General features: G+C 36.9%; 1 protein-coding gene across 3 annotated transcripts in view; it reads right to left on the bottom strand.

The window, feature by feature from the left end:
- ACAP2 (ArfGAP with coiled-coil, ankyrin repeat and PH domains 2) overlaps positions 1-12,777 on the bottom strand; it is a 153,580-nt gene that overhangs the window by 14,507 nt on the left and 126,296 nt on the right. For all 3 annotated transcript variants that reach the window (XM_043473311.1, XM_043473312.1, XM_043473313.1), the window contains 6 exons: positions 7,410-7,618; positions 7,010-7,079; positions 4,880-4,971; positions 3,317-3,501; positions 2,091-2,183; positions 407-594 (listed from right to left, as the gene is read on the bottom strand). In XM_043473311.1, coding sequence (XP_043329246.1) covers positions 407-594; positions 2,091-2,183; positions 3,317-3,501; positions 4,880-4,971; positions 7,010-7,079; positions 7,410-7,618 — 837 coding nt within the window. The remainder of the gene's footprint in view (positions 1-406; positions 595-2,090; positions 2,184-3,316; positions 3,502-4,879; positions 4,972-7,009; positions 7,080-7,409; positions 7,619-12,777) is intronic.

The raw sequence follows: 12,777 nt of genomic DNA, 5'->3' as shown, positions 1-12,777 counted from the left end.
TGAGAAGGAAAAAAGAAGACAACAATGGGCAAAAAGTGAATGACAATATATTTCTATTAAAAACAGAGTATTTACTTTACTCTAATAGCCAAAAAGAGAAAATGCCCCCCAGCAAAAGCAGAGAAATAATAAATTATATTATTTTCTTCCCAAGAACTACTTCTAACTGGGATTCTATTTGCAGTCTGCAATCTAGCAAAACCCACTACTTTCATTACTAGAATTCCCTTCCATGAAGAAGAAAAACTGAACTTACACAAAACGATATTCAGAAATCACTACTAGCTGCTGCTTCTATTTTCCAACCCACCTCTTAAAGCAAACAATAATGTAAAGTTATGCTCAAAATGAATTATGATTTTTTATGTTCTATTGCCACTGAAAACCTGAATTTACAAATTCATACCCCTAACACAGCCTGAATAAGTGGTGTTGCTTTGTTTTCCTCGGAATTAGACCAGTTCACATCTGCGCCGTGAGCCAAAGCCTCAGCCATTTTAGGAAGATTTTTTTCGTATGAAGCCCTATAAAGCTGGAGTCCTGGATTAAGATGTTTAGAGTCAAGAAACACAGAAGAATCTTGCCTTTCTGCCTCTGAAAAACAAACACAAATAAATAAAAATGAGCCCTTGGCAAGGAGGGAGAGAATGGGAAGTCACTGCTTCTTATTCTTTATAAGGTAAGAATTCTGGGGACAGATGGTGGCGATGCAGCACAAAGTGTGAACGACTTAATACCACTGAGTGTACACCTGAAAATGGTTAAGACGGTAAATTTTTATGTTATGTGTAACTTACCACAGCTTTTTAAAAAATCAAACTCTTACTTGTATCACAGTATGAAGTTGTGATGTAAGATTTTCACAAAGGTACCTTATTTCCTGTAGACTAACCACTCCCCACAGCCTTCTTCTCTTTTAAATACATTGACTAGTACATCAGGTCTCTGTGATCTTGCCAGTATCTGACATGTAGGTAGATTACTCTGTATTAAGACTAAAATTAGATACGTGTAAATCTATGGCTGATTCATATCAATGTATGACAAAACCCACTGAAATGTTGTGAAGTAATTAGCCTCCAACTAATAAAAAAAAAAAAAAAAGACTAAAATTAGGTATCTGACTGTAAGTCTGGACTTAGGGACTCAGAAGACGCAGTAACAACCCCAAAAGAATTTCACTACTAGACCAAACCTCACTTTATTCCTGGGACGGCCCAATACCATCACAATTTGCAGTACAAGCAGTTCAAATAAAATAAAGATGCTTTCATCGAGTGTTCTGCAAAATCAAAACCGCTGAAATCATAAAGGAGAGAATATAGGAGGAAAGTACAAGTTAGAAGAAAAACCTATAATTGGGTGGTGGGGGGTGGGAGTTGTGGGATGGAGGGTGGATTTGCTGATCTCTTTCTCCTGACAAGAAAAGACAGCCAGGGACTTTCCTCTTACAAGGAGGGTAGGAACCACCGGCCAATGCAGGGGACAGGGGTATGACTCCTGGTCTGGGAAGATTCCACATGCCGAGACGAGAAGCACACATGCCGATGTGCCCCAACTACTGAGCCTGTGCTCTGGAGCCCACAAGCTGCAACTACGAAAGCCCAAGCGGCTAGATCTAGAGCCTGTGCTTTGCAACAAGAGAAGCCACGGCACTGAGAAGCCTGCGCACCTCAGTTAGACAGCAGGCCCTACTCACCGCAACTAGAAGAAAGCCCGCGCAAAGAAAGCAATGAAGACCCAGTGCAGCCAAAAATAAATATATAAAATTATATATGAAAAAAGACAGTCCCCCAAAAGATAACAGGTAATAAGACATACAGTTCACGTGCATTAAAAATTACCTTTAGTTTTGACAAGTTACTTACAACACATGTCATGAGGCTTAGAAAAATACATAGCTAGTAAAGAACTTCCAAATATGAAAAGAAATAGCTGCTTTCTCATTCAGCAGTATTAACTGCTCCTTAGTACCTTCTAAAAGATTAACCACTTCCTTTAGAAACTATTCAATCAGACTTGGCATTTCACATTTCACATGCATTTTTCAGCAAACAATACAAATTAACACTGAATTTCACCAAACTCACCAGGTTCATACAAACTATTGGCTGACACTGTGGAGGGTAAAGATTCTCTTCCATCATCAGAGCTCTGCTGGATTCCACTGTCATTACTTTTGACTGTTTTAAAGAAAAACCAACTAGAGGTTAAAGTTTTGAACCATTAAGAAAAAAGTCCCACAAACAACGAGATTTTAAAATGAGCTCAGAAACATCAACATGAACTCAGCCAACCACCAGAATAAACTTTTCACAATTTTAATTCTTTGGCACACTTATCAAAACATGAATCAACCATGAAGCCTAGAAATAAACTTATTTTCAGAGTCATAACATATCTCATTCTCATTACCCCAGAGTGTGTCAGGGACATTAAAGAGTTAATTTATCATATGATGGTAAGCAATGTGCAATTCTGAGACAATGGGTAACATCTAGAGAAATGGCCACACCACACAATGACCACTGGCACAGACTTGGAATGCTCCACAAGAGTAGTACTTACTACTACGTAGTTTTGAAGAAGTATCAAAGTAGGAGAAGAGTGAATCTAGCTCATCAGGACAGAAGAGAGACTCCCGCCTGGCCTCGTCGCTATTTACAGCAACCACTGGGGACATGCAAGTTAGCAAAGCACAAAGCAGGCCGTAAGAAGGGAAGAGGGCAGGAAGAAACGTTATTGGGAAAAATTTAGGAGGAAAAAACAGGAAGGATATTAGGTGGTTAATCAGATATTTAGGGCTTTTTGCATGATAGATCTGTAATTCCCATCTCCCCTTGCATTTTAAGCAGTTTTATTCCCTAGAATAGACACATTACAGTCGACCCTTAAACAACACAGGTTTAAATTACGTGGTCCACCTATACACAAATTTTTTTTCATTACAAAATACTACAGTACCACATGATCTGGGATTGGTGGAACTCACGGATGCAGAACCAGTGATACAGAGGAACTGCAGAGACGGTATGGAGGCAGCACGTACATGAAGGGCCAACTAAAAACTACATGTAAATTTTCAACTGAGTGGAGAGTTGGTACCCCACCCCCTGAGTTTTTCAAGGGTCAACTGTATGTAGGAATGTGAATTACCAGGACACTCTTTATATTTAACTATTTTAAAGACAGAAATCCAATTTTTCCTTAGTGTATATAGAAGAAGATGTGTTTTCAGCATTTAAAAAATATACAACAGCTACTAATTCAGAAATTACAAAAGTGACTTATACAAACAACAAATAAACTGTAATACCTGAACTCTGAGGAGATGCTCTAATTTGTTCACTTGGCCCAAGTTTAGAAATGCTCAGCCTCTTTTCTTCACAACTTTTGGAGACAATCTTTTTTTCCTGCTCAGGAGGTGATGATGACATAGAGTATTTATCCACAAATTTCCTCTCCACATATTTTGCTCTGATATACGCCTCTTTCTCCTGTCTGGTTGGTATATATAAAAATGTCATGATGTTCTGCTTAATCTCTTGGCATGGCCAATAGTGAAAAGAAGTCATTACATACTGAATTTTTCAAAGAAAGTCACTAAACATAATACTAGTTAAAACGTTTCATGTATTTGCAACATTCTGCAACATGTTTTCCTTCCAAATATTTAATGAACTACGATTTCATGTTTAAATGAATATAAATAATCAACCAACTGAAAAGTCACAAGTATTAACATAGCATTCTTATTCTCTATTTCTATGCTCATTCATTTCTAAACACATTCCCTGTTGCTTTTTAAAGAATGAAAAACAATACCAAAACACCATTAAAATTTATAGAAATTAACTTCAATTCTATTTTTACTCCAATAAATAATGTCACACACTGAATTATCACTAGTCATGACCATAAGTTTTCATAAGACAACTACTTTAACACAACACAGCATTTTTAACTTAAAGGGAACACAAAAAGGTATCACACTTAAAATTTTTGATTTAAGATACAACTATAAAACTTGTCAAGTTTCTTCTATACCTTTTCCTACCCACATCTTTCTAAAATGCCTAAGTCTTTGGCTAAAATAGGATATCTCTCAAGGGCTGAGATAACTCAAACACCATGGTTTTGCACAAAAATAAGAATCTGATTTAAATGGTATTGGTTTAGAGAGCATTAACTTTAAAAAATATTAATTATCATAAAGATAACAGTCAAATATAGGATTATGGCAAAGTTTTAATATCTAAGATAAAGAAACATAAAGAGTAAAAATAATATGAACAGCAAAACTAATTATCCACATTGAAGGCACTCTTTGCCACTTCATTCAATAAGTCTCCATGAACAGGCCTGGAAGTAAAACTTAAAACGCAGCAATTAAGTAAGTACTCTCCCTTACCAGAAGTCACCCTTTTCGACTGTAATCCTTCAATATAAAAATGCAATGTAGGAAATATGTAATTAACAAGTATTTGCTAAACAAAGTCAAAAATGTGAAAATTATTCATTGTAGGTATAAAAATTTGACCCTTGGAGACATTAATGAACAGATTATCTCTTTTTAAAGGCCTGCAACTAATAGAACTTTTGTCTACTTTACTTGCTAGTAAGAGGTTTTATATTCCTTTGCAGAGCCTTAATTTTTAAGCTTCTCTCTCATCTAGAGATTATAATTTATTATCTAACTATAAAATACAATCTAATTAACAAACCCAAGATAGAAACAGCCACATTTTAACCGAAGCAGCAATGATCTCTCTGAACCACTCTGTTTCAATATTACATATCAATTAAAGGGAAATAAAATAATAGCTATATTCAAGATGGGAGGGAATGAAGGAACATTTTAACACAACTGAAATAGTACCTTTGTCCTGGATGTGGTTTCTTTACTCCCATTTTTTCCAAATTAGCTTCATAAACTCTATTTATAACATCATTTCCCAACTCACACATAAGCTGTTTGGCAGAAAGACAGAAAATAAGCTATAATTTCCTAAAAAATACTATATTAATCCTTAAGCAAATACCTAATTCTTTGCAAGTTCTGAAAATGCATATATCACAATGATGCTGAAAATTAAAACAAAATGAAATGAGGACTGAAAGCCTTATCAGCATTTTTCCATTTTTCACCAGAATACCTCCCCTAGAAGATTACTACTCTTTAAGACAGGGTTTCTCCTCACACAACCTCTGCCAGAGTTCTATCCCTCCACTGTGGTTAGCACAAGGCTATATACTCACAACATCAGCTAAGTTAACCGAAAAAAAAAAGAAGCCTAAGTCCAGACAGGTTAAGCTTTAAACAACTCAGAACTGAAGCAAACTATCTTCTCCTTGGGCTTCCCTGGTGGCTCAGACAGTAAAGAATCTGCCTGAAATGCAGGCGACCCAGGTTCAATTCCTGGGTAGGAAAGATCTCCTGGAGAAGGAAATGGCAGCCCACTCCAGTACTCTTGCGTGGAGAATACCATGGAGAGAGGAGCCTGGCAGGCTATATTCCATGGGGTTGCAAAGATTTGGACATAACTGAATGACTAACACACACATTTTCTCCTCAGATTTTATTTACATTTCTAAATATTGCTTCAATATTTTTTAAAAAGTATCAGACAGATGTGTTTCAACTAAAATTTCTAAAATGAATCCACTGAGTTCATATCTACCCACAGTTGATGCAGAAATTAGATTTCTAGCTCCCACCCCCCACTTACTTCTTTGAATTCATATCAATTTATAGAATCTATAGAAATAGGGCTCTATCATATGAGCCAACTTATCGCTTCCATTTAGAGGTTTACACAATAATTCCACAAAGAAAACTTTTTTACTTTACATAATTGAAAGGATTGTGAGTTTATCTATGGATTAAAATAAAAACACAAATGCATTAAGAAATACAATTTTCATACAGAAATAAATGTAGAATACACTACAACCTTTAAGCTAACATTTTTTACAACAGGTAAACTGAACAGTGGGAATTAAAATGGGTACACTATCAATCAGTATAAATTTTGAAAGTCTTGGGCTTCCTGGTAGCTCAGATGGTAAAGAATCCGCCTGTAATGCAGGAGGCCCCAGTTCGATTCCTGGGTTGGGAAGATCTGGAGAAGGGATACGCTACCCACTCCAGTATTCTTGGGCTTCCCTGGTGGCTCAGCTGGTAAAGAATCTGCCTGCAATGCGAGAGACCTGGGTTCAATCCCTGGGTTGGGTAGATCCCCTGGAAAATGGTAAGGCTACCCACTCCAGTATTCTGGCCTGGAGAATTCCATGGACTCTAGAGTCCATGGGATCCCAAAGAGTTGGACACGACTGCGCAGCTTTTACTTTCACTTATTAAAAACCCAGTTGTGATCTAAAATTATTTATGACACTTTCATAGATACGAGTCCTTACACAGGGAAAAAGGATGTCTTAGTTTGATGACTACTACCCCTGACAAATGTAAATTTTCAAATGTGCCTATGCTAAAATAATGCAATAACAACATGATATACCAATCTGTTATGCAGCTATGACAATATCTCATATTCTTAATAAAAATTTATATAATTACAAAATATTAAAATTAAGGCACAGAATCTAATTTTCGATAAAACATAAAAATGCATGGGTGCTAGTTTCCTTGAAAAAGTGAACTGACATACAATTAAGAGTGCTACTTAAGCTTAGAACTTAAAAAAAAGACAGTAAGAAAACACCAGATTTGCCAAAATAACAATAGATATATTCCAGTACAATTTAATTCACTGTTAGCATTGAGAAACTCATACATTTGCAAATCCAGATTCTAAAATATTGACTTTTGGGGACTCCCTGGTGGTCCAGTGGTTAGGACTCCGCCCTTCCACTGCAGAGGGTACAGGTTTGATTCCTCGTTGGGGAACTAAGATCCTGCATAGCCAAGTGGCAAAAGAATAAATAAATTTTAAAAATCTTGCCTTTTATGTGAAAACATAAAATATTTTAAAGCCAATATTTATTTTACCTTTAAAAGTTCAGGCTCCCAGGTATCTAAAGTTAAAGATCGAACTTTTGAGAAATGAACTCCAAGACTCCTAAGTCGGAAAAAGAAAAGACTGCATCAATATACATAAAACTTTCAAGTCTCTATTTGCACATTATGCAAGTTATTATTCTATCTTAATGTGACACAGTCTCTAATACAGTCCTCAACACATATATAAATAGGGATAGATCTTCTCGTTAATGGCGAATCAAAGTCCTCGAAATCACTTCACAAACCAGAATTTTATCCACTTCATAGAAGGTACAAAGACACAAACTGGCAGCCAAGTTAGGCAGGAGGGCAAGTCCTCTAGCCATCCGGACACAAGAGCTCACGTGTGTTTGACCAGAAGCCCCTCACCGCAGGCGGGCACACTCACCGATGGATCCCGGAACACTCGATGCACAGAGTGATGCCCAGGTTGATGCTGGCCCACCGCGGGTCTGCCAGACCACAGTCACAGCAGCTGGCGTTCCCCGGGATACACTGGACTCGCTGCAAGGCACTTTCTCCTTTTAACAGCTTATCTTTCGACTCATTTCCAGAATCCAGGCTCCCTGTGGATGGAGACGATTTCTTATCCAGCTTCTAAAAGAATTAAGATTTAAAAAAACAAAAAAGGACTGTAATACTACATTGCACACTACATGCTCCAAACAAAAGCTTCCAATCAACAATCTGAAGGCGGCCTATTATGGGCCTAAGAAGGACACTGTTCTAAACACTGGGGGTTCAAGAATGAAAATATACAGGATCTGCCTTTAGTCTTATATGGAGAAATACATTAATAATAAAAAAATAACCCAACACAATGGTTGTATGTACAAGATAAAAAGGCAAAGAGAAAGAGGAACAGGAATTTAGCATGCAGGATGAGAGACAGAGTACACATGAGACTACTAAGACTCAAGAATAAAATAAATACTATTTTACACCAAGTTTTTCCAAGGTATTCAATGAACTGCAAGCAAGTTGTTTCAATTAATGCAGTGAATTACTGAAAATGGCATGGCCTTTTACTAAAGAACAGATCAAATGCATAATTATAATTACAGAGTCAATCAACAATATAACGCACAATGTCTAAAAGCTCATGAGAAACCAGGAGAAAAGCAAAAGGTAGCAGATAAGCAAAAAACTAATTTTTTAAGTGCACAGCAAAGACTATACCAATAATGACCAAGTACAAAAACGGAGTTTGGGGATCCTATGCAAATAAACATACAGCCTAAAAAGTCTTTTGGTTTAAAAACATTTCAACTTTAATAAGCCAGTATTCTAGAACAGAATTCACACAAATATAATCTTGCCTTTCTTGAAAACTCAATTCAACAGCCGTTAAGTGTGGCTAAGCAAAGAAAGCATGGGGATATGGTATTACAGAGAGGACTGAGCTGGGTGAGGAGCATACCCTCAGATGAGAGTGACCCCAAGGAGGCTGTTGGTGCCCAAGCAGGAGAAGAAGGGTTTCTGCACAGGGAGACAGTCCAACAGAGGAAACGAGAGCCTGAAGACAGAGAGGAACCACCAAGCAGTAAGGCCGCCCAGTGTGAGGTGTTAAGTCTAGCAGGTGGGAAACGGCAGCGGAGAAAGCATACTGGTCACATACAGGGGGACTGAGCATATAAGCAAATCTGCTAAAAATAAACAGAAGTCAGATTTCTTACTTCAGACAAAGGAGTTATTTATATGAAAAGGGAGAAAGAACAAACCCTGTTGTATTACATTAGGACTGGAGATGACAACAGGTACCCTAATGGTTTTAATATAGATAGATATATAAAGTAGTACAGATGTAAATGTGTATATACACATGTATATTCCCTTACCTTGCTTTCTAAAAACTATCCCCTATGCAAAAGAACTAGTGTACTTTGGAGAAACTGATTTCAAGGCTAGTGCAGAGAAAGTACAAGAAGATGAACTCAGAACATCTCATCATACTAGAAGGTAGGGAAGAACTTCAAGACTGTTGGGGAAATGTCAAAAGGATACAGAATCCAGGGCTCCACCTGAAAAACGAGTCAATTTGAGCAACAAAACAAATAATGATAGTAATGAATCATAATACATTGACTAAAACAGGGCTGTATCCTCATATAATTAAATTTAAAATTTAAAGTTTGAATAGGAAAGCATATTTACATCGTCTCAAAGTACATATTTCCCATACATACAAAATACTATTACAAAGACAGTATTTCAGTAGAGATGTCTAGCAGGCACTACCTTAATCAAGTGATCAAAGTTAACATCACCAAAAATGGAACAAATCAAAATCTCAGGCCACCTGAGAGGATGCAGTGAGAAGAACACAGCATCATTTATATAATATTCCTACCAACAAGAATAACTTTGTAAGTAAACGTATCAACAATGGGGGATATTCTACAAAAGTTTGCAATCTTCAATACAATCAAGGTCAAGAAGGTCAAAGTAAAATTGAGGGACTATTACTAACACTGAAGGAAACTGAAGAATCAAGACAACTAAAAGAAATCTGTGCTTCTAGACTGGATTTTTATGCTGTAAAGAACATTACTGGGACAACTATTGAAACTTGACATTTGAGAATTAAATGGTAGTAATGTACCAATGCTCATTTCTTGATTATGATTATACAGGAGAAATGTCCTAGTTGTGGAAAGAACTCACTAAATTAATAATGGGTGATGTAGAATATGTTAGCTGCTTACTCTGAAATAGTTCAAGGGAAAAATTGTTTGTATTACTTGGAACTTCTCTGTAAGTTATAGATTACTTTAAAATTAAAAAAAAAGAAATAAAACCTGTTATCCAAGCGTATTTGATAATGTGAATTAGCTCGTAAGCAATTATCATACAGAAAAAGGATGTCAATGCACAGACGATGCTTGTTCACTCTCAGTATTCCTTTATTAGCTAATGCTTTGGCACCAAATTAGAGAAGCTGAAAGTACAGTACAGTAACACAGGAGAACCTGGGCTGGACACTTCAAGGAATACGGGACTGAAAATGACACCCATCCTTCATTCTTCCTGGCTCATTTTGGCCATGTGCTATGACTTGAAAGTGTTTACTACACCATTCTCTCTGATACTTATGTGTTCTGCACATGTCACCAAAGCCTCAACCCTTCTGCACCCGTCCTTTAAGCTATCTTCACCAATTTTTAAAGGTAAGTCCTATATGTCCTCTATACTATAGTGTTTATTTACTAGGAATTCAACTGTGCTAATATTTTTATTGCGATTTTAAAGTTCCTAAAATTATTCAAGTTACAAACTTAGGTAGGTTTTAGGTTGGCCCCATCTCTATTTTTCTTATAATCCCTACTATTTCTGGTGTACGACTCTGCTAACACAGTTATCTCAGCCATCCACTAGCTTCTTCATCAATATGATCTGGATACATATCTAAATTTGTTCCCTCTCACAACTCCGCTAAAAAATAGAGAAATTTTTAAAGGCATCACCTGAGTCCTTATTGGACAAAGGTGTGATAATTTGAATGTGAAAAAAGAGTAACTACCACAATTAATTGGGACCCATTATGTTTTTAAAAATCCATGAATTTATAATGATATCCCCCAAAACATTTATCTGTCCCCACTTCAGGTAGCTAATAAATCAACCAAATGTGAAAATTAAAAGCAAAAATTTAAGCATCTCTTATTAAACTAACTAAATAGCGCCACTGATGAAGAAAACTTTATTTTACATAAGAATGCAAGTTAATAAATGGATATGGGATGAAAGAACTAGAAAATCATCATTTTGCAATTCCCAATAAAATTACAAATTCAGCTACAAAACTATTAAATGAATGGTTGATGGGGCCTAGGCTTTATAGGGTTAAAGTAAGAAAAAGATTTGTTATACAAAGCAATGAAGTATTAATAGACTGGGAACAAGAAAGGAAATGTAACATGACAATGAAGGGATCACACTGTCATCTCCCTAATCCAACACGTCTGCTTTATCTTCACAAAGAAGATTTTAGCATTATCAATGGTTGGGTAACAATATTGTATTTCTCTCATTGCAACATGAAGTATACACATCACCTATATTATAATCTATGACAAGGAATTCTACTGGAAAAGAAAGCCTAATCTTTCCAGCAAGTCATAGTCATGGGGAAAAAAAAAGGAACTATTCTAGATTGAAAGACAAGGAACACTGGACTAGATGCAATGCCCAGTTATAAAAAAGATCCTACTCTGTAAAACAGGTGGTAAAAGACATTTTTAGGACAACTGGAGACATCTGAATAGACGGAGTTACAGCTAATATTCAGAAATTACTATTTAGTGTAGAATGACATGATATCTGTAATCTACTTTAGAAACTTTCCCATTCTATTGTTTTCCTCTATTTCTTTGCATTGATCACTGAGGAAGGCTTTCTTATCTCTCCTTGCTATTCTTTGGAACTCTGCATTCAAATAGGTATGTCTTTCCTTTTCTCCTTTGCTTTTCGCTTCGCTTCTTTTCACAGCTATTTGTAAGGCCTCCTCAGACAGCCATTTTGCTTTCTTGCATTTCTTTTTCTTGGGGATGGTCTTCATTGCTGTCTCCTGTACAATGTCACGAACCTCCATCCATAGTTCATCAGGCACTCTATCAGATCTAGTCCCTTAACTTTATTTCTCACTTCCACTGTATAGTCATAAGGGATTTGACTTAGGTCATACCTGAATGGTCTAGTGGTTTTCTCCACTTTCTTCAATTTCAGTCTGAATTTGGCAATAAGGAGTTCATGATCTGAGCCACAGTCAGCTCCCGGTCTTGTTTTTGCTGACTGTATAGAGCTTCTCCATCTTTGGCTGCAAAGAACATAATCAATCTGATTTCGGTGTTGACCATCTGGTGATGTCCATGTGTCGAGTCTTCTCTTGTATTGTTGGAAGAGGGTGTTTGCTATGACCAGTGTGTTCTCTTGGCAAAACTCTATAAGCCTTTGCCCTGCTTCATTCTGTACTCAAAGGCCAAATTCGTCTGTTACTCCAGGTATTTCTTGACTTCCTACTTTTGCATTCCAGTCTCCTATAATGAAAAGGACATCTTTTGGGGGTGTTAGTTCTAGAAGGTCTTGTAGGCCTTCATAGAACTGTTCAACTTCAGCTTCTTCAGCGTTACTGGTTGGGGCATAGACTTGGATTACCATGATATTGAATGGTTAGCCTTGGAAACGAACAGAGATCATTCTGCCGTTTTTGAGATTGCATCCAGGTACTGCATTTCAGACTCTTTTGTTGACTATGATGGCTACTCCATTTCTTCTAAGGGATTCCTGCCCACAGTAGTAGATATAATGGTCATCTGAGTTAAATCCACCCATTCCAGTCTATTTTAGTTTGCTGATTCCTAGAATGTCGACATTCACTCTTGCGATCTCCCGTTTAATCACTTTCAATTTGCCTTGATTCATGGACCTAACATTCCAGGTTCCTATGCAATATTGCTCTTTACAGCATCGGACCTTGCTTCTATCACCAGTCCCATCCACAACTGGGTGTTGGTTTAGCTTTAGCTCCATCCCTTCATTCTATCTGGAGTTATTTCTCCACTGATCTCCAGTAGCATACTGGGCACCTACTGACCTGGGGAGTTCATCTTTCAGTGTCCTATCTTTTTGCCTTTTCATACTGTTCATGGGGTTCTCAAGGCAAGAATACTGAAGTGGTTTGCCATTCACTTCTCCAGTGGACCACATCTGTCAGCCTTCCTCAGCAAACAATGCAAAGAAATAAAGGGAAAAAATAC

Source organism: Cervus canadensis, chromosome 7 (genome assembly GCF_019320065.1).
Source record: "Cervus canadensis isolate Bull #8, Minnesota chromosome 7, ASM1932006v1, whole genome shotgun sequence".
Taxonomy (NCBI): Eukaryota; Metazoa; Chordata; class Mammalia; order Artiodactyla; family Cervidae; genus Cervus; species Cervus canadensis.
Note: the sequence above shows the minus strand (reverse complement) of the source record. Positions and strands in the feature narration are given on the sequence as shown.